We start from the raw sequence: 26729 nt of genomic DNA, 5'->3' as shown, positions 1-26729 counted from the left end.
ATGGTACCATGCTGCTTTACTGAGTGAAAGTAGCTGGAACTAAGACCCACGTGTTCCGAATCCAACTTCAGTGCTTTCTCTTGTACGTAAGCTGGTTTCAAGATAAAATATAAGGCCTCTCAAGCTGGCCTGATGGCTCACTCATTCAGAAACTGCTTATTGTGTCCCTGTTTCATGCCCAGCCCTGTGTTAGGTCCTGGAGATAGAGTGATAAACAAGAAATATTTCCCTCCCTCAGGAAGCTCCCAGTCTAGTGAAGAATATAGACAATAAATAGACAGTGACGACGCAGAGGTCAGTGCTGCAATAGGGGAGAGTGCGGGGTTAGAAGAGAGTGTTAGGAAACCTCTCCAACCCAGGGGCAATCAGGGAGGTTTCCTGGAAGAAGAGACACTTTGCAGCTGAGACCTGAGGGATGAACGGGAGTTTGCCTGGGAGTGGATGGAAGGGGGTTTACAGGGGTGATGCAGAAAAAAAGGGAAATCACCCTGTATACTTTATTGGGTTTAAAAAATAATCATTTTTATTCCTATCTTCAAAAAATGTGCAGAATTTCACTTCTTATCACCTCCTTTGCCATCATACTGGTCCAGGCCACCTCCATGTCTTGCCTAGGTTTTTGCCAGGCCTCCCTACCTCTGCCCTGCCCTTTCTTCTCCCCTGTGATCTATTAAGTAATTACTTTATCATCACTCACTTTCCCCACTGGAAACATGCACAGCACACCATAACTATTTCTTTCACAAAAGGCAGCCCTTCATCCCCCAGTCCCACAGCCCCTGTGGCTGCCCCCAGTGTCCTGGGGGAAAGGACACTGCCCCAAGCCCTCTGCCCTGATCGCCCAAGGTCCTGCGAGTACATCTGTGTGTCTCTCTCCTAGGGTTCCTTCAGAATCTACCCACTGTCGGATGACCCCAGCGTGCCGGCCCCTCCCCGGCAGTTTCGGGAACTACCTGACAGTGTCCCACAGGAATGCACGGTTAGGATTTACATTGTTCGAGGCTTAGAGCTCCAGCCCCAGGACAACAATGGCCTGGTAAGAGTTTGGGCGTGGAGCCTTCTCCTATAGCAACGTAATTACAGTCATCCGCCACAGTAATTGTCCTGTTCTTTCTTTCTGGGCTCTGTTATCTCACAAGGGGAAAGATACTCTATCAAAACAATCTGTTCAGGAGGATTGTCCCAGTGGGGATTTATCTCAGAGCTTGAAGGGGCTTTGGAGCCTCTGGTTCACCCTTCTCATTTTACAGACGTGACCTCGGAGGAGAATTGCTTTGTCACTGCTCCCCGCCACTGCCTCCCCTCCAGAGGTGTGCTGGCTGCATGGCGCCAAGAGGAAGCATTGCCCAGACCTGGTCTGAGGCTACCTCTTCTCATCAGGGTGGGAGCGGGTGTGGAGTCTGTCCCAGAAACTGCCTTGAACTGGCACCCCGTGGTGACATAACCTGCTGTCTGTTTTGTCCCCACAGTGTGACCCTTACATAAAAATAACACTGGGCAAAAAAGTAATGGAAGATCGAGACCACTACATCCCCAACACTCTCAACCCGGTGTTCGGCAGGTAACGGGCATTTCCTAACGCTTTTCTGTGGTTCTTTTCTTCTTGGCCTCTGTGCTAAGGATGCAATGAGTGCTAGGCTCTGCTCTAGGCCCGGAAGCTGTGAAACTATGTCTGTGAACTATTCAAATATCCAAATCGGTGGGGCAGGTAATAAATACGTAAATGCACAAATACAAGAAATTTGTGGACGCGAAAAGTACCATGAAGAAAACTAAACCAAGTCTGAGAGATTTGCTGTGAGACCTGGAGGGGCGGGGGGCGGGTAATGAGGCCCAGGAGTCTGGAGGGTTTGTGGCCTCTAGACAAGAAGGGTAGGCAGTGACTTACATGTAGTGACAGGTGGTTCTCACTCCCCGATCCTGCTGAGCTCTCTTTTCTGGGATGCTTTGACTCCACCACTTTGAGCCAGTGTATGTGTTATTGACTCTGTTACCAAAACTGAGAAGGCGGCAGAAAGTGATGGGGTCAGACGTCCTGCTCCCTGTCTTCTGTTCTCGAAGATTTTATTTATGGCTGTGTTGGGTCTTCGTTGCTACGTGTGGGCTTTCTCTAGCTGCGGCGAGTGGGGGCTACTCTTCGTTGTGGGTGGGCTTCTCGTTGCAGTGGCTTCTCGTTGCGGAGCACGGGTTCTAGGCACGCGGGCTTCAGTAATTGTGGCTCATGGGCTCTAGAGTGCAGGCTCAGTAGTTGTGGCACGTGGGCTTCAGTAGTTGTGGCACACGGGCTCAGTAGTTGTGGCTCACGGGCTGTAGGGCGCAGGCTCAGTAGTTGTGGCTCGCGGGCTCTAGGGCGCAGGCTCCGTAGTTGTGGCGCACGGGCTTAGTTGCTCCACGGCATGTGGGATCTTCCTGGACCAAGGCTTGAACCCGTGTCCCCTGCATTGGCAGGCGGATTCTTAACCACTGTGCCACCGGGGAAGTCCCCCAAAGGTTCTTGAAATAGCATTACCGTCTTCATCATTGCCATTTTACATCTGTTCTGGACTGTTACACTGATCTCATCAGAACCTTCTGAAGGGTAAGGCGCACCCAAGTGACCTCTAAAGAGGACCGGCTTTTTTCAGCTATAAACTACTTCCACATTTAATAATAGCTACTATTTGCTGAGCTTTTACTGTGGATGTACACTATGCCGAACCCTTCATAGAAAACATCTCAAAAATCTCACAACTCTGAAGGGCTACCCTCACCTGACAACAGAGGAAACGGAGGCATGGAGGGAGTCAGCACCACCTCACCCCACTGCTGAGTGGCAGAGCCGGGACTCACGCCCAGGCCACCTGAATGCAGCGTCTGCAAGGCCGCCACCATCTGGTTTTCACCTCAGTGTCAAACCCGGCAGCTGACAGGGCAGGGAGAAACGGCCCCGCTTTACAGGTGACAGAAACGGCACCAGAGCTGTGTCCACAGAGCTGGCGCACCGGGCAGCCAAGACTTAGGTAGAAATTCCTGACCAAGCCCCAGGCTTTTCCAACACCATTGGTAATGTTTCATATTCCGGGCCAAGCCATCACCTGTAGAAAAATGTTCTTTGCACAAAACATTTGTAAAAACAGTGTTATTTTTCCCCAGAACCCTGCCGAGAAGGAGAACACTTTGTTCTTATTTGACGTGTGCCTGTATTTTAATTTCTGGCTTTATTATCCTGCCCATCCGCTTCTTCTTTACTCGCGTTTGTTGGTGGGTGCCCTTATGCAATCCTTCCCTCTCTTGTGTGTACATGCGTGTGCACGCGCGCACATACACACCCTCTGTGCTGTACACCCCGGGGCCGCGTGCTAGAGCCAGGCAGTGGAAGTAATCCTCTGGCAGGGCAATATGATTGTTTTCCTTTTCTTCCCCTGATCCAGCCCTGAGGTCTAGACAGGAAAAGGCACGCAGGGCAGGAAGGAGGGCTCCATGCGAGGGACACAGGGAAGCAGGGAAAGCCAGCTTTTACGGGAGAAAGGCGGCCCTGTCTGAATCGCTCATCTCGGAGCCAAGCACAAGCTTAATTAAGTGGCAGGAAAAGTCTAGCTTGGAGCCACCCCGGAAGGAAGTGATGCCGTCAGGCTCCGCACGGCCAATCGCCATCTGGTGAACATGCAGACATCACCCCGCCCAGCAGGGTGGAGCCAGGGAGACGCGGTTCTGCAGCCCCTCCCACGGCTGCGGTCCCTGGCCTCAGTCTTCTCCAGGGTGATGTTCTTCTCAACGGAGACTCTCAGGGATTCCATGAAAGGAATTCAGGAAGGAGCAGCCTTTCCTACGTGCTCGGCCACTGTTCAGCATTGTTAGCCCATAACATTCAATAGGATGTCAGTCTGCCAGAAGATGTTAATTGTGTTCTAAAGAAAGACGTATTCCGTCATCAAACCAAGATGCTTGGGTTAAAAAGATAACTGCAGGACTTCTCAGAACCTTCAATTTGCCCAGAGGAACACCAGAAGTGGTTCTCAAACTTATTTGAGCAAAGAATTCTTTTTCTCAAGGGACACATGTTACCTGTCCCTTGGAATCCAGTAATGGAATTTGGGGGCTCGTGTGGATATGGTGCTTCAGGTGTGGCCATGACTCCAGCACCTTCTATCCTGGGCCGCCTTCCTCCTGCAGGCCCCCACCTGGCTGCAGCAGTCTGGAGAAGTCACTGAGATGTATCTAGGAGGCACCCGAGAAGCTTGTCTCCAGAGCCCCACTGACACATACCCTTCTGCTCAAGAGATGAATACTCCTGGCTCTTTGGGCAAGAACCAGTCCACACACCAGAGTGACAGGAGGAGAAGTGGAGGCACAGTGAGAGAGGAGAGATGCAAGAGGCCTCTCACAGTTTTCTGTCCACAAAGTTTATTGAGCACCTACTATGGGACTCAGCCCTCTGTGTGCAGATACAGAACCGAACCCCACCCATCTGGAGCTTATGCTGTACAGTTATCACCATCTCAGAACTGGCGCCATATTGCTCACCTACCACAGAAATTACTGTTTGATCATTTATCGTTCTCTCAGAAGTGTTTGCATTTTAATACAGATACTATAGAAAAGCCTTCCACAAATCAGTGGCAGAGCCAGAGAGCCTGGGAGGAGGGAGGGAGCCTTCTTGGCAGCCTTCTACTTCCCCCTCCAGACCCTCATGCTCCTGTGGGGGTGAGTCCAGGGTGTTCCATGGGGTGGTGGTCTCTGTTGAGGCAGAGAAGGTAACATAGTAGGGGCAACAGATATGGGGGCTATAAATCAGGGTGCTTGTGCCTTACTAATCTCCCAGCTGAGGTGGAGATGAGTGGGTGTCCAGATAATAGGCAATATATGCTAATTATATTATTATATAACTTATAATAATTTATTATTATTACTGTTATAGCTATTGGGTTTTGAGTAATGCACTCATACCAAATGCTTTCTAAACATTTCTTCCCTTGACCCTTGTAACAACATGGGATGGTAGGGAATATTATCATCATTTACAGATGAGAAAACTGAGCACAGAGAGGTTAAGTAGCTGGCCTAGGGTCCCCGCAGCTGGTAAGCAGCAAAGCTGGGGTTCTCATTAGCATTTAAAGCCCCGGATCTTCTCCTGAGCAAGTGTACAATCTGTTGCTCTCATTACTAACGGAGCACTACTTAATCAAGCACCCCTGCCCGCCGCCACCCCACCTGGTTATCCCGGCCATGATGTCCTCCTCCTGCAGCCCCGGCCCCGGCCCGGGGAGTCTTTGTGCAGAACCCCTGGTTTGTGTGAGACGCCCGGGTGGGATCATGGAGATTCTAACCTTGCATTTGTTTATTCAGAATGTATGAACTGAGCTGCTACTTACCTCAAGAGAAAGACCTGAAAATTTCTGTCTATGATTACGACACCTTTACCAGTGATGAAAAAGTAGGAGAAACGATTATTGACCTGGAAAACCGATTCCTTTCCCGGTTTGGGTCCCACTGCGGCATTCCTGAGCAGTACTGTGTGTAAGTGTTTGTTGACAGTTTGCTCCATCTAACGTTAATACCTGGGGAAGCTCTGGCGCTCCACCTCAGGGCCTGTCTTAACTGAGCCCCTGCTCGTTTGAGTCAGGTAGATACTGTTGTTGATAATAGAATCATCTTAGAGAGAATCAGGACCATAGCATTGCCCATTCACGTTGGCGTCTGTGTACAACGCTGGCCCCTGGAGCAGTGCAGTGCTCTGTGCCGATGGCGCAGGTAGCAGCCCCTGGGGAACCAGTCTCCACTCTCCCATTCTTTGAGCCCCTTCCCTCCTTGATGCCCAGGACAAAGAGCTGGCAATGTCTGATGGCAGGAATTCCCTGCCCCTCCCTCCAAACTGATCAATTCTGTGATGTCCCTCTTTCCCTGACTGCTAAACAGTGCCTTTCTGTAGTACTGAATGAGATACAGCTTGTGATTTCTAATTTATAAGTTTCCCGATTGTGATTACAGGGATCTCAGTCAAACTCATTTTTTACAGAGGAGGAAACTGAGGGGCGGAGGGGAGTACCAATTTGGCTGAGGCCAAAAATGATTGTGGATTTTAGGTCTCTAAATCCTAAATAGATTTCTGGGCAAAAGCGAACGTGTAGAGCACATTCCCCGCTCCCCCGTTAACATGAGAGCACCTATAAGTTTGTGTGTGTATGAATCCAAGAAGAACTTGTGTGCCCTGCGGTAACTCCGGGTGTGGGATATTATTCACAGTTCTGGAGTCAACACCTGGCGAGAATCAACTGAAACCAACACAGTTGCTTCAAAAATGTAGCCAGATTCAAAGGCTTCCCACCACCTGTCCTTTCTGAAGACGGAAGTAGAATCAGATATGGAGGACAAGACTACAGCCTAGATGAATTTGGTAAGCACGTTGCCATGGATGGCAAGCTGGTTACAAGTTTGCGTTGGGGAGGGGGGTGGACAGAGCAGTACCCTAATACCATAGGGAATTCCGTACACATGACTGTCTAACAAAAGCCCCGTTATGGTAGAGTTTTGCTGTCACGTCAGGTGTCAAAATGGACACGTTTTCTTGTCTGTCTTATGTTTCACTTGACCTTTTTAGGTCATAGCCATTTGAGCTTTGAACACAAAGTTCTAATAATTAACTTATTTCCATGTAATGCATAATTAGCTCAAAAGCGCTCAGATGGTAGTGGAAGAATTTCTCCTCCAATTTTATTCCATCATTCTCCCAGTCCTTCTCTGAGAAGGCTCAGGGATGCTGGGGGCTGGTTTGAAGACTCTGCTGAGTTCACATCTGGCTCACATCCGAGCTTGGGGTCTTGCTCTTTCCTCAGCGGTAATTTATAATGCAATCTGTCCCGACACATAAACAGCTAACTGCATCATGACAGAGACTGAAATAAGCTTACTAGAGCATAAGAGCTGTGGCATGATTCAGTGTTTCGTAGGGAGGAGGGCTTCCTGGAGGGGCTGGCAGTGGGCTGTGGCTTTGAGGGCACATGGGAGAGCCAGAGAAAGCTGAGCCGAGGGCACACGGTAGTGAAAGTGCTTCCTGATCATCAGCTGTTTTTTCTTGACATTGTAAGCAACTATATTTGCCTGGCTCTCTTAAGAGGACTTGGTCGATATCAGGGATGATAAGACGTTTAACAAACGTTGATGCTGCTGTTAACAGGAGAACTTGCAAAAGGGACTGGGAATAAATTGGCAAGCAGCATGGCCCCATGGAGAAGATTACCCCCAACAATTAAACAGTACCCCCAGGAAGCTGTATCGGTCAGGATTGTTCCAGTTACTTTTGTCACATAACAAATCACCCCAAAAGTTAGCCGCTGAAAACAACCATATTGTTTTACTTTTTTTAAATTTTTATTGGAGTATAGTTGATTTACAGTGTTGTGTTAGTTTCTGCTGTACAGCAAAGTGAATCAGTTATACATATATCTACTCTTTTTTAGATTCTTTTCCCATATGACAACCATTTTGTCTTGCCTATAGTTTTGCGGGTTAGCTGTTCAGGAAGGGCTCACCTGGGCAGTTCTCACTTGAGTTGCTCACGCAGTCGATTGCTCTCGGATGTTGGCCAGGGCTGCAGCCATCCGAAGGCTCGGCTGAGCTGGATGTCCAGGATGGCTCACGCACATGGCTGGTATTTGCTGCTGGCTCTTGGATGGGGGCTTACGTGGAACTGATGACCAGAGCACCTACCCAGGCCTTTCCCGTAGGGTGATCTCTGGGCACCCAGACTCCCTACACGGCTGGCAGCTTCCGCCAGAGCGAGCACCCCAAGAAGACCAGCCTGGCCTTTCATGGCTAGCCTCGGAAGTCACACAGCATCCTTTCTTTAGTGGTCAAATATGTCTGCAGATTCAAAGGGAGAGGACATAGACCCCACCTCCCCATGGGAGGAGTGACAGAGAATTTGGGGACTGTGTTTTTTAAATGCCACAGTGATGCTACCTAGCTACTGTAATAGTTAAACTTACAAATTTCAGTGGCTTAACACAATAGAAGTTTATTTCTCATAAATTCACAACAGGTACTCCTACAGGTGGGTGGCCCTCTTCCAAACAATGCTTCATGGACTAGGCTGTTCCTTCTTATAGCTCTGCCCTTCTTCAGCTCAGGTGTCTAAGGTCACTGTTTTCTTCTGCGTCCAGAAGAGAAAGTACACACAGAGGATCCTACATGAGAGGGTTTTATGGGCTAGGTCTTGAAGTGACACACATGTCACTTCCACCTACGTTATATTCTAGCCTACCTTGTTTGCATGGCCACACCTAACTGTAAGGGAGTCTGGGAGACGGAGTGAGCCCCTGACACCAATGTAAATAGGGGCTGCTCTCACTTACATATTCTGGAGCGTTCTGGTCTCTTCACTATTGGCAGCCCACAAGTCAGAAATGAGCCTGGTTGGGGCAGGGCTCTTGGTCAGGAGTTTTTTTTTTTTAAATTAATTAAGTTTTGGCCCTGTTGGGTCTTTGATGCTGTGTGCAGGCTTTCTCTAGTTGTTGCGAGCAGGGACTGCTCTTCCTTGTGGTGCGCGGGCTTCTCATCGCGGTGGCTTCTCTTGTTGCGGAGCATGGGCTTTACGCGCCCAGGCCTCAGTAGTTGTGGCAGGTGGGCTCAGTAGTTGTGGCGCACGGGCTTAGTTGCTCCATGGCACGTGGGATCTTCCCGGACCAGGGCTTGAACCCATGTGCCCTGCATTGGCAGGCGGATTCTTAACCACTGTGCCACCAGGGAAGCTCAGTCCGGAGCTATTTCTATCAACAACTCTTTCACAAGCTGGTTTGCACACTGGCACTGCCTGACCATCTTTGCAGAGTCTGGGGTGAAGTACTGCAAATCCCTCAAGGCGATCTGGCTGAACTGTTCCCAGATGCCCACCCTGTTTCACTGTCCTTCTTTATTGCAGAAGCCAACAAAACCCTGCACCAACACCTCGGGGCCCCTGAGGAGCGCCTTGCCCTTCACATCCTTAGGACTCAGGGGCTGGTCCCTGAACACGTGGAAACAAGGACTTTGCATAGCACCTTTCAGCCTAACATCTCCCAGGTAAAGGGCTCTCTGAACCCCTCGTCCACACTCCAAAGGCACTGGTGATAGCTGACACAGACTCGCCTCTTTTATCTTTTTTGGATACTTTTAGATACACACGAAATAGAAATGAAACTCAGGTTAGCTTCATCCCCAAGGGGAATTTATTGTAAGAATTTTCAGGTAACTCACTAAATCCAGACAGGAGAGTGACAGTGACTCAGAACAACCTTGGACCAGGATCTCTCCCTGTCTCTTGTCTGTTTCTGAGTCTACTTTACCCTGCACTTTTCCTTCCTGTGATCACCTTCCCATGTGTCAGAACATTGTGGATGGTTTCTGATATAATGTAGCCCCATCTACTTCCACATGTGGAAAGGATTGGTTGCCCCAACTTGGCCCATTTGTCCATCACTGGACCACTCAGCTCTAGCCAGGAGGACAGGGATACGGTACACAGGATGGCTCATCACAGGGACCATGTTGATAGTGATGGGGGAAGGTCAATTCCCAGAAGCTGGGGAGCAGTTCCCATAGAAGCAAGGAGAGACATGGAAAATGACAAAATAGTCCATGTAGAAGCTTGTTAGAATGAAGATTTCCAGGCCATGCCTGCAGAGATTCAGATTTAATAAGTCTGGGGTGGGGCAGGGAATCTGAATTTGTAACAAGTATCTGGAGAGGTTCTGATGCAGATGGTTAGGAAGTCGTGCTTTAAGAAGTATTTATCTAATGGATGCAAATGTCGTTGACACTGATAGCCGAACCGTGGTCTCTTAAAAAGTGACCACAAGGAGCCTGGGCTTACTAGCTGATTTTGTCACGCACTCTTATTTTGTTCCATATTTTGATTTCTTCCTTCTCTAATTATTCTTCTTTCCCCACAAACAGCCCATTTCTCCTTCTCTCTCCCCTCCTGCTCCTCAACTGAATAAAGTCTTAAGACATTACAAAGCGAGGAAGATTGCTCCCTGGGCTACCAATACTTCCATCACCTCTGCCTACTGCATTGGACAGACTCCGGCTAGGTCTTAGGAGACGCCTGGACGCCTAATTTCTGCAGTGTGCTTGATGTATAATAGACCCTTGAGCCCTGGAGATTAGTGGGAAGAGAGTCAGGATCACAGTAAAACATATCCCTTTTCAAGAGCTTCAGCTAATTCATTTTGACCACCGTGCATTAGGAAACCAGCCTAGTGGTTTCCTTGGCAACCTTCTTAAAGACCAGTCTGTTTTTGTCATGAATGCAGAGTCTACAGAACATCCAAAAACAGTTTGGGGAATTTAAATTGGTTTGTATCGTTGATACAGTGTGGTTAGTGGCATTCCTAGCCTGTCTGGAAGAATACTCCAGTCAGGATATACGGACCTGGTTCTGTAGCCGTCAAAGACTTGAGTGGGGCCTCACCAAGATGGCGGCCACAGGTGTCGGTCCAGGCTCTCACTCTCCCCCTTCCTGCAAGCTCCCTCTCAGGCGGTAGACACTAGCAAGCCAATGCAGGGAGTCCTCAATTTGGGGGGAGCAGTCATGTTCTTGTCATTGTTTGAGTCTCTCCTTCGAAAGTGCCATGCTGTAAGTTTTTCTTTTACAAAATTAAATAGTTTTAAATTATGTTTATTTTCTCTCTTAAGGTAAGTGGAGAAACCCTTGGGTGTCCACAAAAACTGGGACTGATTTCAAGTAGGCAATGTAGAGTGACAGTGGGAAATCTGTTCTGAGTGTGAAGGGCCCAACGTTTAGGCATTGTAAGAGGGCGTGTGTGTGTTGGGGGTTGTGTTAGCATTGGGAAGCCCCTCATTTTATTAACCAGGGAAGACTCAGACTGCTACAGGTAGGTACATGCAGCCATCAGAGACTCCTGGGAGAGAATGGGGGGTGGATGGCCTAAGTGACACTGAAGGTATAAGATTCATCTTGGTTTCTTCTTCTTTTACTCCATTTTTGTTTGCCTTCTATATGGACTAATAAATTAGGAGGCCTGAAGAACTAGTTTCACCTAAGACGTGTGAAAGAAAATTGTAGTCTCTACCACCCATAGTATAACTTCATTTCTCTTTTCATTTTTGAATGGCTTAGGGAAAACTTCAGATGTGGGTGGATGTTTTCCCCAGGAGTTTGGGGCCACCAGGCCCTCCTTTCAATATCACACCCCGGAAAAGCCAAGAAGTAAGTAATCTTGAGACCCTGCTGTATCTTACTGGGGTCTTGGTTCAGGACCAGGAAAAAAAAGCACTTTCAAAATGTGCTCCTTTCAGATACTACCTGCGTGTGATCATCTGGAACACCAAGGACGTTATCCTGGATGAGAAAAGCATCACAGGAGAGGAAATGAGCGACATCTACGTTAAAGGGTAAGAAAGACTGGCATGGAAGAGCATGCCAAACTCGGTGAACAAAGCAGACTCTCTCCTTCATGAGTGTTCAGTATTGAAAGTGTCCACTAGAGGATCCTTGATTATTTGAAGCTATTCTATTTCATTAATGCAGTCTGCTCAGGAAGCTCTAGGGAGACAAAGGGAGAGAGAACAGAAAGAGAAGAGAAACCTGTGTGCATGTTGTTTATGAACAGAGGCATCTGATGCCTGTAAGAACTGATACGTGTTTCTTTTCTAAGAAAGTGGGTTTTGTTCAGTTTATTAAGCAGATTTGTTATGAGACTTAGTCATGCAGTTCATTTTTACTCATTTTTAATACCTTGAGTAACTAGCCTTAGAAACAGAAGTAGAGCTTCCAAAGTTTCTTTTTAAATATATTTTATTACCAGAAGTTAATGTCCATGGAAAAGAGGAAACATTAGCATAATTTTTTTTAACCACAAAACCTTATTATGCTTTGTTTCTTGTATTAACCCTTGATCAAAACCAAGAGCATAATCTTGAAACAGAACTTGGTAAAGATATGCCTTTGGCACCAAAACGTTAAATTATTATAAAATCCTGAAAAAGTATTTGTTTCCTATCTTGATCAGTCTGCAGATAAAATTACACTTGTCATTTACTGCTTTTTTTTCTAAAAAGAGAATGCACTTTCCAAAAATTGAGCCAGTAAATTAGCTGTGCTTCTCTATCTCTGAAGCTTTCTTTTTTTTTTTTTTTTGCGCGGTACGCGGGCCTCTCACTGTTGTGGCCTCTCCCGTTGCGGGGCACAGGCTCAGCCGCCATGGCTCACGGGCCCAGCCGCTCCACGGCATGTGGGATCTTCCCGGACCGGGGCACGAACCCGCGTCCCCTGCATCGGCAGGCGGACTCTCAACCACTGCGCCACCAGGGAAGCCCTCTGACGCTTTCTTTTCCTCCTCCTTTTTATTCCACAGTTTTAATTAAATTCATACACACCTGGTTGGTTGCTCTTCCAGTTTTTTTATTAAAGGTTACCATTAGTCAAGATAACCTTTAGTAATTAGCTGCTACAATTGTTAGATTTCTCCCCATTAAACTGTTGGATTCATATAGAAGATTTTATAGATCTTCTCCCAATCTGTTTCCTTGCTTGTCCTTGATTTAATTATGATTACGTTTTTTAATACAGCAGGCTCTTATGTACACTAATATGTATAAAATAGATAACTAATATGTCAATCCCAATCTCCCAATTCATCCCACCACCACCACTCCCATTAGCATAATTTTAAGAAATCATTCATTCCACCAACATTTACTGAGTGCCTGCATCCAATGTGCAAAGCGTCATAGGTGTTCATTACTCTGTTACTTGCATAGTTCAATTCCAAATAATTCATGTTGATGTCAGTTTTGTGTTTTATACATATATATTTTGTTGCGCCGGATCTTAGTTGTGGCAGCCAGGCTCCTTAGTTGCGGCACACGTTGTGTTATACGTTGATAGTGAGTACAGAACCCAGTGATTAAGAAGTCAGACTCTGGGGCTTCCCTGGTGGCGCAGTGGTTGAGAGTCCGCCTGCCGATGCAGGGGACACGGGTTCGTGCCCCCGTCTGGGAGGATCCCACATGCCGCGGAGCGGCTGGGCCCGTGAGCCATGGCCGCTGAGCCTGCGCGTCCGGAGCCTGTCCTCCGCAACGGGAGAGGCCACAACAGTGAGAGGCCCGCGTAACGCATAAAAAAAAAAAAAAAAAAAAAAAAGTCAGACTCTGGAATCAAACTACCTGGGTTGAAATCCGGTACTTTCCCTACTAGCTGGACAAGTTAGTAAGCTTACTGATCCTCATCTGTAAATTGGAGATAATGATAGTATCCACCACTCTGGAATATTCAGAAGACTGAGTTACTCAAAGCACTTAAGATAGCACCTGGCAGATAGTAAACACTATGTGCATTAGTCAGGGTTCTCCAGGAAACAGAACAAGTAGGATGTGCATATGTGTAGAAAGAGAGAGATTATGAGGAATTGGCTCACATGATAACGGAGGCTAAGAAGTCCCACGATTGGCCATCTGCAGGCTGGAGACCCAGGAGAGCTGGGGGTATCATTCAGCCTGAGTTCGAAGTGGTGTAAATGCCAGTCTGAGGTCAGGAGGAGATGACATGAGATGTCCTGGTTCAATCAATGAGGCAGAAAAAGGGGGTGAATTCCTCCTTCTTCTGCCTTTTGTTCTGTTCCAGGCCTTCAATAGACTAGCTAATGCCACCCACGTTGGGGAGGTCCATCTACTGAGTCCATCAATTCAAATTCTAGTCTCATCCAGAAACATTCTCATAGACACACCCAGAAATAATGTTTAATCTGGGCACCCCACGGCCAGTCACGTTGACACATAAAATTAACCATCATACTATTATTATTACTAGTCCACAGGGATTGAGTTTGGTTCCTTGATATGTAAAAGATAAGACTTGTTGAAATTTAATATATTCATAAAGTGAGAACAAAGTTTCACTTATGATCCCAAGTGGCCTTCAATCAAACCTTTGTTAAAGACGTAATTGCTGTCATTTAGGTTCACTAGAAACAGGGAAGGTTTCATCAAGTTCTTCATTATTCTTATTTCAGGATCTTATTACCATTCCCCAAGGAAAATAATTCCAGCTAATTATATATATGCAAATTTATTTGACTATCATAAGCATTTTTTTTTCCAATCAGGGAAACAAACTCAATACTGGACTGAGAGATAACTCCAGTAATCCAAGAATAAAGCAAGATCTAAAGTACCATGTCATATTTGGAATGGAAATCTAATTACTGTATGTGAAAAGATGGATAATGTACAAATAACACCCTTAGCACCTCAAGCATATGGGTGTTACATACAGAGTTATACGGACAAGTACACAAATGCATACACTTAGAGCAGTTGTTTAACTTGTTTTCAAATTAAAATGTGAAAAGATTCGTGAAAAAGAGGGAAAAGCTACAGTGGGTGAGCAGTCTAGGGGAGGATGATGGTGCTGTTTAGGGATGGGTTAGAAGCTGAAGCTACCAAGGTCACAGCCAAAGAGTGTGGACTCTCTTCAGTGAATTAGTTCAAAAGCTTAAAAGTTAACTGTCAAAAGGAATCTTTCAACTCAGCTTACCTGGTGAGTCAATTGACTAGAAAAAGTAAAACTAGTATAGTTGATTGCTATCAATACCACTATTAGAGGCTTCCCTGGTGGCGCAGTGGTTGAGAGTCCGCCTGCCGATGCAGGGGACACGGGTTCGTGCCCCAGTCCGGGAAGATCCCACATGCCGTGGAGCGGCTGGGCCCGTGAGCCATGGCCGCTGAGCCTGCGCGTCTGGAGGCCTGTGCTCCACGACGGGAGAGGCCTGCGTACCCAAAAAAAAAAAAAAAAATACCACTACTAATAATAGGACCTAACATTAGCTTGTGAATTTCTAGTCTCCATGGTCCTTTGAAGCAGGTAATAGTCCTGGACTTTGGAGTCAGACAGGCCTGGGAGTTATACTTAATTCTGTCCATTACTGGATGTATGAGATGTACATCCCCTCTGAACCTCAGCTTCCTCATCTGTGAGATGGAGCTAGTTATACAGTTGGAAAGAATAAAATAAGGCATTCTACATACCTGGTTCATAGTAGTTGATCCTTAACATGAGTTAAGGATTTCCCCTTCCCACTCTGGCTCTTCTCACTCTGTCCTCAGGTTGACCATGTGAAGGGAGCACATATCATTAACCTCATTTTACAGATGGGAGATGAAGCTCAGAGGGTTAATGACAGAGCAAGTTCACAGCCAGGCCTGTCTCCTACTGACAGTCTTTATTTGGAGGAGGCTGCATTGGGTCTTCATTGCTGCGTGCGGCCTTCTCATTGTGGTGGCTTCTCTCGTCGCGGAGCACAGGCTCTAGGCACACGGGCTTCGGTAGTTGTGGCACACGGGCTTAGTTGCTCTGCGGCATGTGGCATCTTCCCGGACCAGAGCTCGAACCCGTGTCCCCTGCATTGGCAGGCGGATTCTTAACCATTAGCACCGCCACGGAAGCCCTGGCATCAATATTTTTAAAAGCTCCCCAGTTGATTCCAGTGGGTAGTGGGTGTTGAGATCCATGCATTCCACTACTTTTTCAGTCTAAAATCTCATGTTCCTCTGGTTCCAAACCAGGAGTCTTCCCCATAGCTGGCAGATGTGATAACACTTCCTCCCAGACATGTTCATTCATTCCTCCCTCCAACTGGTCTGCTGGTGTGCCAGGCACAGGCCAAAGGGAACTTTCCAAATGTCAAAAGTTAAGATGTCCAATTGTTGATGGAAATGAATTTTCATAGATAGGAGTATGGATATAGCAGCCTACATCTCCCTTGCTAGTCTCATTAATGTGATCATAGTAAATTTAAGAATAATTTACAAATGAAGTGGTAAGATTACTTGAGTCGTGCCTGTTTTGTTTGCTTAAGTAAAATATGGAAAAGAAGATGCTGAAATTTTCAACTGACCCATATTCATTGAGCCTATCAGCAGTGATGACAGACACTGATGAGTTATAGGGAGACTAAAAACATAGCCAGCAAGCTTCACCAGTCTCAAAATAGAAGCTAAATTGTTGATATTTTCCAGAAAATTTCACCTTATCCCTGTTAACTGAAGTCTAAAGGGTTTCCTGCTTTGGTTTGAGAGGAATTATATTTTATTTGGCTACCACGTGTGTTGGATGCAACAGAGTGCCTCCCCTTCATAAATCACCCCCCCCAGCTCCATAGATAACTGGAACCTGCCCAAGAGAAGTGCATTAATTCTCCTGCCCTTCACTCTCTAATCACTGCACAATTTTGCGGCTAGATTACTTGTCAGTCACATGTAGCTAAGTCTGTTTGCTTCTGCTTTTCAGTTGGATTCCTGGCAGTGAAGAAAACAAACAGAAAACAGATGTCCACTACAGGTCCTTGGATGGTGAAGGGAATTTTAACTGGAGATTTGTCTTCCCTTTTGACTACCTTCCAGCTGAACAGCTCTGTCTCGTTGCTAAAAAAGTGAGTTCTGAAATAGGCCAGTGGGGAGTGGATGTCGTGGGTCTTCCTTAATGCAGATGCTCAGAAAAGGTTGGGGCTGTTCAGAGTCCGGGAGGTCATGGGTCCGGCTCCTCTTTACAGATGGGGACTTTGAGACCCCAGTGGGGTAGACACTTGCCCAGGGTCACACAGCTGTGGTGGTTATTTGTGTAGTTATAACGGAAGTATAAGGAGCACAACTTTGCTTCCACTAACATGTTGGCAGCAGGGGGAAGGATCTGGTAAGTGGGGATCTTCTGTCAATACATTCAACAACCTAAGTACATGTTTATGTCACAGGGAGACTGATTTCTTCCCCTGATAAGCAGAACTGTTGCACTAATTAACCAGAGGCAAAATATTAATGTAGGCGAAATATCCCCCTTACCTTCCTTATTAAACTTAAGCATCTGCCTGCCCTCCTTCGGGAGCACTTCCGTGAGGGTTCAGGGCCCTCCTGGTGGTAATTAATAAGACTCTCAGTTACAGAACCCGACTCAAACTGGCTGAAACCAAGAAAAGTGATTTACTGGTTCACATTACTAAAAAGTCCAGGGTTGGCTGGCTTAAGGAACGCCTGGAGCCTGGGTTGAACTGATGTCTTTCGAAACTGCTCTCACCTTCTCCACCCCTCTGCCCTGCCTTCTTCCATGGGCCTCACTCCCTGGTGAGCACAAGGTGGCCGCCAGCAGCCCCAGCTTGTATCTTGCCCTCTCGGCCACCTCAGCAGAGAGAAGGGAACGAATCCCCAAAGGCACCAACCAGAGTTCTGGAATTGGGCCCCAGTGTCTGCCTGTTTGAGGCCATGTGTCCATCTCTGAACCAGGGTCGCCCAGGGATGCAGCGCTCAGATTGGCAAGATTGTGGAGTTAGGGGTAAAGTCACTTCTCCCCAGATTGCGTGGACTGGGGGAAGGGAATCTCTAAGGAAAATCTGGTGCTTTCATCCAAAAAGGGGGGCCTAAAACCTGGGTAGGTAATAACAACAGATGTCTATTACAGGCCCTTGTCCCATTTCTCCCTTCCCCACCCCCTCCTGCCATATTCTATAAACTCTTCCTAGCTCTGCCTGGTCACCTCCTCATCCTACACCTGATCAGAATATACCTGCCTCACGTCCCATCTGGCCAGGCCCCACCTCCTGCTGGCCCTACTCAGTGCTGATGCTCTAGTGAGCACTTTCCCTGTCCAGGTGAGATGAAGGCCTTCAAAGGGCACTTTCTAGAGACATCCAGGCTCATCCTGCTGTTGAACCATGCACACTTTCAGATAATGAGACAGACCGGGGGGAAAGCGAGGGATTTGGGGTCAGGTTGACCTTCAGGTAATAAAGTTACCTTTCCTATTTACTCACATCTAGAGCTGGACCTCTTAGCATCCTGAGTAGTCCTTGGAGCATGACCCCACACAGGACAGCCGAGTAGGGCCAGACAGCAGCAGAGTGGGCTTCTCAGCCCCTCCAAGCCAGGCCCTCTGAGTCCTGCGAAAGGGACCATTCCTGGAATGTCATCTGAAAAGCAATCCAACAGCCTTCCTTCAAATTCATGAAGCACTGGGGGATTTCCCTTTCTTTTGGGGCCAGAGGAACTTAGGTGTAATCAGGCTGTGGGGATGTCATTATTATCCTGGGCTAATACCGTCTGGGCAGAAGCAGCGACACCAGGTGAGAACCTAGAGGACACTTATCCCATCCTCTCCCCACCTGAGTCTAGGCTGAGGGATCTGGATCTGAGGGTCTTAGATGACCACGGTATATAAAACCCAGCAATATTTTTCAAAAGCCAGAAACGCCAGGACATTTTAAATCTGCACGAACAAAAGAGTGAAATGTGGGCCCCCATCTCCTCACCTCCGTGTGAAATGAGTGTGCTCGGACGTCCTTGGGGGGTCGGGGAGGTCGCTGAGCGGAAGTAACTCCTCCGCAGGGGATATTTCGGTCTGGCCTGGGATGGCTTGGCTTTGGGAGGATCAAGTAGGCAGGCTGCAGTCTTTAGGGCACGAGACGTCATCACTCTCCAAACCGCAGGAGTGGCAGCAGGAAGTCACACTGATAGGAACATGGCAGGAAGCCTTCTGTTTGGGGATCGCCTGGGACAACCTTTTTGTCACCCAGCTGGTAGTCCTGAGATTTCCTGGGGAGCCCAATTGCCTTATGTCCACCTGGGGTAGAGGGGTAGGCCAAAGGGCGGGGTTTCGGGTGGGGATGCAAAGGAGAGAAGAGGCCCCATGCCTTGATGCTGAGTTTTCAAGAGGCCCAAGGGGATGGTGTTAAGAATCCAGTAATCAGTGTCATTTTGTTTGTCTGTTCCTGTTGGCATTTTAGGAGCATTTCTGGAGTAAGGACCAAACTGAATTTCGGGTCCCACCCAAACTGATCATTCAGATATGGGATAATGACAAGTTTTCTCTGGATGACTACTTGGGTAAGGCCTACCTTTGGATACTTTTTTCTAAGAAATTGTGCTTGATATTAGTAAAAGCAATTAAAACTTGGGATCAATTATTTAACTCTCCAATACTGTGGGGTGGGGTCCCACCCCCTGCCTGGATGTCCTCGGAGCGGGGTGGCCTGCCCATCCGCTGCCCCAGGTCCTCTGAGAAGTGGGCACAGTGACTGGGCGCTGCGGGCCCCAGCCACTCCCAGGGCCTTTGCACCAGCTCCTATCTTGCTAGGAAGACACAGATTTTGTTTTCAGGGATGCCACAGCCTTACCTCCACTTCCAAACCTCTCCCCCTGCTCTCAGCACCTCAGAATTGGCTCCCTCCTCCTCCACGATGCTCTCAGCGGTCACTGCAGTCCCCTGATGCCCCGCCCTTCTCTGGGGTAAAAGGCCCTTGTTAAAACACCCCGGCCTAGCCCCTCCATTTCCTGGCATACACCCTGGTCCCCCCAAAGCACAGTCTTCTTATTTCTCTCTCCCAGGCCTTGGGTGTCTCATTGGCCTGCTCTGTTTCTTCTTCTTCCTCTTTTTTTTAAAAAAAATTATATTTATTTTTGGCTGCGTTGGGTCTTTGTTGCTGCACGCGGGCTTTCTCTAGTTGCGGTGAGTGGGGGCTACTCTTCGTTGTGATGTGTGAGCTCTAGAGCGCAGGCTCCGTAGCTGTGGCGCACGCTTAGTTGCTCCGCTATATGTGGGATCTTCCCGGACCAGGGCTCGAACCCAAGTTCCCTGCATTGGCAGGCGGATTCTAAACCACTGCACCACCAGGGAAGCCCTCCTCTTCCTCTTTAAATACAGGCCTTTGCCCTCCCTGGGGTTTTGCGGCTCTTCCCCAGGCTCCCTCAGTGACTTACCAGCCCTCACCTCTGTTGAAGGTAAAGCTTCAACTCTCACTTTCAACGAGGTAAAACTCCTAGACCTAGAGGTGTAGCCTGACTGCCCACCGTGCCTGCCACATAGTAACAAGAAATATGATGACTCATACTGCAACATGCAATGTATCAAATCAACACATTGTACACCTTAAACGTACACAGTGCTCTATGTCAATTATATCTCAGTTTGAAAAAAAGCAACTCTCACGATGATTATTCCCCATTTCCCACCAGAAACTTTTACCTTTGTGTTCGGCTGGCACCTCAAATTTATCGTGACTAGGACCAAACTCAGCCTTTCTTCCCTGACCTCATACCTGCTCACCTCATGAACCGCTTTTGCTGTTCACAGCCTCTCCCAGCCACCTAGGCAGAAGCACCCAGAGTCCTCTGTGGGTCCTCCTCTCCTTTCCTACCACTTTCCTAAACCATGTAACCTGCTTTATCATGCACGTTTATTTTCTTATTTTTATGATCTCTGCCACTTGCCAGTTCAGGCCTCACTTTCTCGTAGCCAGCTGTTACAGAAGCCCCTAGCTCACCTCCCTGCTTCCAGAGCATCTTTCCTGGCAGAGGAAAAGCCCACAGCGGCCAATGGCTGTGTCTTGTTCATCCCTCTACCCTTTACGACACTGAGTGCGGTGCCTTTGACTTAGCTGGTTCTTAATAAGAGTTGAACAAACAAATGAGTGTGAAAGTGTTGGCTGAAGAAAAACGTACAGCCTAAAAGTTGTGAGTTTGGGGACCTTACTGAGGACTACGGCGCAGGAGACAGCCTCTCAGCTCTGAGGAACGTCTCCCAAGAGGTAAGGGGGGAGCCAGGACACAAGAGGTTTTTGCTGGAAAAACAAAAAAGTTAGTCAAACATCAAAAGATTACTGCTAATCACAAAGAGCAGACATCTCAAGTTAATGATTTTAGTGCATTTCTGTGTTTGTGGAGATACAAGATCCTGGGCCCATGGAAATTATTCCTTAGGTATGCATCTTAACCATCTAGAGGCAGATCCAAAGGTCAGAATGCTTCCTGTCTTGCTCCATCCTGAACTCCCCTCAGGGCACAGCCTCAGTCTTTTTTTTTTTTTTTTTTTCCATTTATTTATTTATTTTTGGCTGTGTTGGGTCTTTCTTTGCTGCTACACGTGGGCTGTCTCTAGTTGCGGTGAGCAGGGGCTACTCTTTGCTATGGTGCGCGGCCTTCTCATTGCGGTGGCTTCTCTTGTTGCAGAGCACGGGCTCTAGGCATGCGGGTTCAGTAGTTGTGGCACACGGGCTCAGTAGTTGTGGCTCGCGGGCTCTAGAGCGCAGGCTCAGTAGTTGGGGCGCACGGGCTGAGCTGCTCCGTGGCATGTGGGATCTTCCTGGACCAGGGCTCTAACCCATGTCGCCTGCATTGGCAGGTGGGTTCTTAACCACTGCACCGCCAGGGAACCCCACAGCCTCAGTCTTGATCCTTGTAGAACTGGGATGATGGGCAACATTCTTTGTTTACTGGCATGGCAGGCAACATTCCCTGTCCACAGTAGTGTGCTAACTTAGCATAAAGAATAGTAGAGGGTCTTCCCTTGGAGTTTAAATGAAATAGTCTGATAACAAATAAAGAGAATGACTTTATTTCTAAATGGCTAGTGGGCAAGTGGTTGCAGTTATCACCAAAAGGAGAGACAAAATAAAAGCAGGTGTAAGTTCCAGAAAGGCTTGTGGGCCGTGGATGCATTGTAAGAGGAAGGGCAGTGTCTGAGCCTAAAAGTTTATAGAGAATCTGCCACAACCTCCCTGTTACTCCCGGCGGCCACTGTTGAAGACCACCTCTGGTCCCTGGAGTCCACAGACATGGCCCAACACACACATACCTTTTTCTGAAGGAGAGGTTTCCTGCGAGTTCCCAAGCCCCAAAGACAGTCAGTTAAAGACAGTTATTAACGACAAAAGAGTTAATGCCTCACATCATGGAAGAAAACTTGTGCTTCTCCAGGCACCCTGAGCTGGGCTTCCTAGTTCCTGGGGAGAGCTTTCTGTTGAGAATTCAATGTTCCTTCCCAAGCTCTTGTTTTTGAGGTTACGCTAGGAGAAACTTGAACTTGACTGTTCGATGGAGCTTCCCATGTTCCAAGTACCAGTTTTCTTTACCCAAAGCCAAATGACTATGTTAGGGGAAGTTTGGAACCAATAAGAGCAAATTCCAAGTTCAGTGGAAATTTTGGCTGGAGATGTTTAATTCTTTTGTGTTTGCAGAAGAACTCTGTTTATGCTCCTATCTCTGAGAAATTAAATGGGTTGTTCTCTGTGAGATGCAGAGCAGTGGACAGATACTACTTCTGCCACTTTTCATTCTATCTGGAAAGAATTTTAACTGCCTACCAGGGTCCGTTTCTCTAACTCACCTGTCACCTGTTCAGAGTCATGGTCTACCTCTCTTCTGACAGGTACATTCTGTTCACTTGTGAACAACGTCTGATCCACTTGAAATTTATTTGGGTTTAATGTTTCCTTGGCTAGGTTTCCTGGAACTCGATTTGCATCGCAGCATCATTCCAGCAAAATCACCAGAGAAATGCAGTTTGGACATGATTCCTGACCTCAAAGCCGTGAACCCCCTTAAAGTGAAAACCGCCTCTCTCTTTGAACAGAAGTCCATGAAAGGATGGTGGCCGTGCTATGCAGATAAAGATGGCTCCCGTGTGATGGCTGTATGTATGAGTATTTCCTGGTTGAGGCTCCTTTATTCCTTTTCTCCTTTAGTTTTGCCCTTTATGAGTAGATTTGCTCTGGATAAGATAAGGGAGGTTAAATTGGTGGTAGTTTAAGTTTGGGGAAAGGTTTGTACCTGGGATTATAGGAGAAGGTGGCAGACGCTGTTAGCATATGTTTGGGGTTGAGTGGAAGATAGAGGGATTGGAATTGTCAAAAAACCGGGAACGCAAATGGTTGCACTGTATTTCTTTAGGACTCTCCTCCACCAGGAATGCTAATTTATGCTGAGCTTCCAGTCCAATTCAGTACAGAAAAAGAAACTTCAAATTTGAGCTGTCCTCATCTTTAAAAAAAATTTTTTTTTTTTAAAGATGGAGGAAACAGGGAGTGTTGACATCCAATGAACATGAAGGCCATAAGTTACAAGCACATTTGGAAAACTGAAGATAATTTTGATGTAGAAGCAAAAGTGCGGGTTACCATGCCCTGTCACAAATTCATTATGTATTATTAATAATCATATTTTACACCACTTATTATAAACCGGACAATATACTAAATGCCTTATGTTCATAATCTTGTTTTTTAAAACAACTTTGAGGTATAATTTATATAAACTGCACCCACTTAAAGTACAATTAAGGTGCACAATTTGATGAATTTTGACAGATGTATATGCTCATGAAACCACCACCATAATCAAGATCCAGAACATTCCCATTACCCCAAAAGTTCTGTTGTGCCCTTTGCAGTCCATCACTTCCTCTACCCCTGGCACAGGAAAACACTTATAAGCGTCCTGCCGCTAGAGGGTAGTTTGTACATAACCTCATTTAGTTCTGCGGATAAACCCACAAAGCAGCCATTACCTACATTTTATAGATTCGAAGAACAGGCTTAGAAAGAAGGACCACCTTGCCATAGTCAGACACCCACCTTTGACTCACCGACAGAGGAGGCATCTCTGCTCCATCGCCTAAATGAGCGTCAGGGTCGGAAGCTCTCAAATTGTAAGGTTTACGCGGTGCCCAGTGCACCAGCCAGGAACCTGTGAACAGGGAGGCAGCATTCATTCATTCACTCACTCATGCATTTCTTCAGCTAGTGTACATCGAGTGCCCACTAAGTGCCAACACTGCTCCACGCAGTGGGGGTACCAAAGGGAGCATGATGGCTCTCTTGGAGCCCACACTTAATGCTCAGTCAATGTTAGCTATTGTGGGACTTGCCTGGGGGCGCAGTGGTTGAGAATCCGCCTGCAAATACAGGGGACGCGGGTTCGAGCCCTGGCCCAGGAAGATCCCACAGGCTGCAGAGCAGCTAAGCCCGTGAGCCACAACAACTGAGCCCACGTACCACAACTACTGAAGCCCGTGCGCCTAGAGTCCGAGCCCTGCAACAAGAGAAGCCACCGCAATGAGATGCCCACGAACCACAACGAAGAGTAGCCCCCGCTCGCCTCAACTAGAGAAAGCCTACGCGCAGCAACGAAGAACCAACAATGAAGACCCAATGCAGCCAAAAATAAATAAATTAAAAAAAAAAAGTTAGCTATTGTTATCAGCCATCTTCAGGTTATTCCGGGTCCAAGTAAAGTTACAAAGGGAGGTATGTGAGCAGGCAAGGAGACAGATGTGGGAAAGTTAGAATGATGGGAAAAAAAAAAAAAAAAAAAAAAAAAAAAGAATGATGGGGATCCAGAGACTGAAAAGCAGGGAGGAGGGAAAGCAATTTGTCCTCTCAGTTTCCCACAAGGAGTCGGTTCAGAAACACATGGAAGAGGAAATGTGATGAAATCTCTTGAGGAACATTTAAGGCAATCTAAGGATTGTTTTACAAGAATAAAAATCATTGCTCGGGGAATACTCCTTGGGTCGAAGTGAAAATATTTGTGAAACGTGATGTCATGTGTTTAACCTGTTCTGCTTTACTGAAGGGGAAAGTGGAGATGACGTTGGAAGTCCTCAATGAGAAGGAGGCTGACGAGAGGCCAGCCGGGAAGGGACGGGATGAACCCAACATGAACCCCAAGCTGGACCCACCAAAGTGAGAGACCCTCTTTGTTCTGATCCCCAAACACCTGCAGTCTGAAAGCCCCCCCCCCCCTTCCAGTTGCCTTAATGCAATGGATTAGCTGTTGTCTGAATTTTGTACTGAACAAGGGAGATGGGGGAGGGAGAGGCTGGTGATCTGGCTTCATTTTAACCATTCTCCTTCCCATGAAACCAGAGTCCAGTGTGTCTTCGGCATCTTAGAAAGCCATAAAAGGTTAAAGGCTCTCTCAGCCAACTAAGGGGAATAATATCTTTTCTTGACTTTATAAAATGTTGTTAATCATTCTTTAAACTATTATGCTCGGAGGTATAAAATATCTGTCCCTCCTGAGTTGGGTAGGTAAAACCATTTCTTTGCAATGCAGCCGGCCGGAAACTTCCTTCCTCTGGTTCAGCAACCCATGCAAGACCATGAGGTTCATCGTGTGGCGGCGGTTTAAGTGGGTCATCGTCGGCCTGCTGGTCCTGCTGATCGTGCTGCTTTTCGTGGCCGTGCTCCTCTACTCCTTACCGGTATGAGCCCCTGGCCTCTTGTCTTGGCTCTTTGGGTGTGAATTATGGCTGGTCATCTCACTTGGTACTTGCCTTCTTTGCCATCGGGTAAAATGACCTATGTAGCAGTTGTGGTGTTACAACCCATCAACCTTTGGAAAATTTAGAGTACTGTGTCCTGTGATAAGGATTACATTCTCACAGTTTCATGAATTACAGGCAGAACCTCACGGTTTGAAAAAAAAAAAAAAACTTTGTTCTCAGGAATTCTAGGAGCAATCCCTTAGGCCTTTATGAACGTGTGTCTAAACCACAGCCAGCATTTCTGACGGATCTTCCTGCCTCCAGACTCTCTTGTTCCAAACCATCCTGCATCCTAACTCCTGCCATTTTCACAGATCCTGGGCCCATTATGGGCCTACACAAACCTTGAACTCCACCCAGACTAGAGAGCTGGCCTCCCCAGACAAGTATTGCCCTTACCTGCCAAGATGCCTTTGCCAGGGCTGTTCCTTTGCCCATGTTTTGTCTATTAAAACCTCCCTCATTCTTTAAGGGCCACATTACATAACCTCCCCCTCAAATCTCCCTTAATCTCCACAGTCATAAATGGGAGTCCAAAGGGGAGGTTTGTCAGTGTGCCTAGAAGTGCCTTCATTGCTGAAATCGAATTTGAAAATTTCTGCATCTCGACTTCATATACTTCTTATCTCAACAAATTCCTCGAACGGAGGAATGAAGGCACTTCCAGGCACACTGACGAACCTCCCGTTTGACTCCCATTTATGACTGGCAGGGCTACTGGAATCTAGCGGGTAGAGGCCAAGGATGCTGCTAAACATCCTGCAATGCACAGGACAGTCTCCAACAAGAATCATCTGGTCCTAAATGTCAATAGTACCGAGACTGAGAATCCCTAATTTATATACATACATGGCCCTCTTTCTGTTTCCTTTTCAGAACTATCTGTCAATGAAGATTGTGAGGCCAAATGCATAATGGGAGCAAGGGCTTCTTTTCCAGAGTCATCCAGCAATGAGGGAATCCTGTCTCTGTTTACAGATCAAAACCGAGAGGGATTTTGTTTGTGTCTGAGACTAGATTCCAGGGGCACGTTACACTACTTCACCGAGGCCCACCACTTCCCAGAGGCTTTAAGTCCACGTCAGGCCAACAAGCAACATTTTTATCTTTTGAAGTATTAAAAGTTTTAACCATGTTTTTTCAGAATATTTTGCAAGGTGGCTGGTTCCATTTAAAAATCATCTTTTTTGTCTGTGTCCTAGTTCTGTAATTCAATTTTTGGAAATTGCTGAAATCAAATTTGAAAATTTCTACATCTCGACTGCATATACTTCTTTATCTGTAGTCAACAGAAAAGGACTCTGCATTATCAAGTAGTTAGAATAGGTGGAGGAATTTTTATTTATGCCTGCAACCGTGGTTATATTTTGTATGGATAAATGTCATGAGACTATTCCTCCTCTGTGATGAACCCTAATAAAAACATTCTGCCTCTGACACATACCTGTTTGTTGTAGCTGTGGGCCAAGCTGGGAAGGAGGCAATTTCTAGTCTGGGTCTCAGTGGGTGGCATGCCAGGGCATACCACTTGGCTATAAACCCCTTATCAGTGTGCTGCCAAAGCTTGGCCAGTGGGCCAAACTGAGGCTAATATAAGAAACGGACACTTATTTAAAGTACTTACTCCATGCACACCATTGTTTTAAATGCTTTATACATATTAACT

The 26729-nt window shown here is 47.0% G+C and overlaps 1 protein-coding gene across 1 annotated transcript in view; it reads left to right on the top strand.

The window, feature by feature from the left end:
- Positions 1-26502, top strand: part of MYOF (myoferlin) — a 157856-nt gene extending 131354 nt beyond the window's left edge. The window contains 15 exon segments of the mRNA XM_032609332.1: positions 881-1036; positions 1470-1561; positions 5326-5496; positions 6223-6247; positions 6249-6275; positions 6277-6373; positions 8897-9036; positions 11096-11208; positions 11275-11370; positions 16265-16406; positions 18747-18846; positions 22239-22429; positions 24370-24479; positions 24853-25000; positions 25940-26502. Coding sequence (XP_032465223.1) covers positions 881-1036; positions 1470-1561; positions 5326-5496; positions 6223-6247; positions 6249-6275; positions 6277-6373; positions 8897-9036; positions 11096-11208; positions 11275-11370; positions 16265-16406; positions 18747-18846; positions 22239-22429; positions 24370-24479; positions 24853-25000; positions 25940-25978 — 1647 coding nt within the window. The 3' untranslated portion in view covers positions 25979-26502.
- Positions 26503-26729: the final 227 nt, after the last annotated feature.

The sequence above is a fragment of the Phocoena sinus genome, chromosome 16 (assembly GCF_008692025.1).
Source record: "Phocoena sinus isolate mPhoSin1 chromosome 16, mPhoSin1.pri, whole genome shotgun sequence".
Classification (NCBI taxonomy): Eukaryota; Metazoa; Chordata; class Mammalia; order Artiodactyla; family Phocoenidae; genus Phocoena; species Phocoena sinus.
Note: the sequence above shows the minus strand (reverse complement) of the source record. Positions and strands in the feature narration are given on the sequence as shown.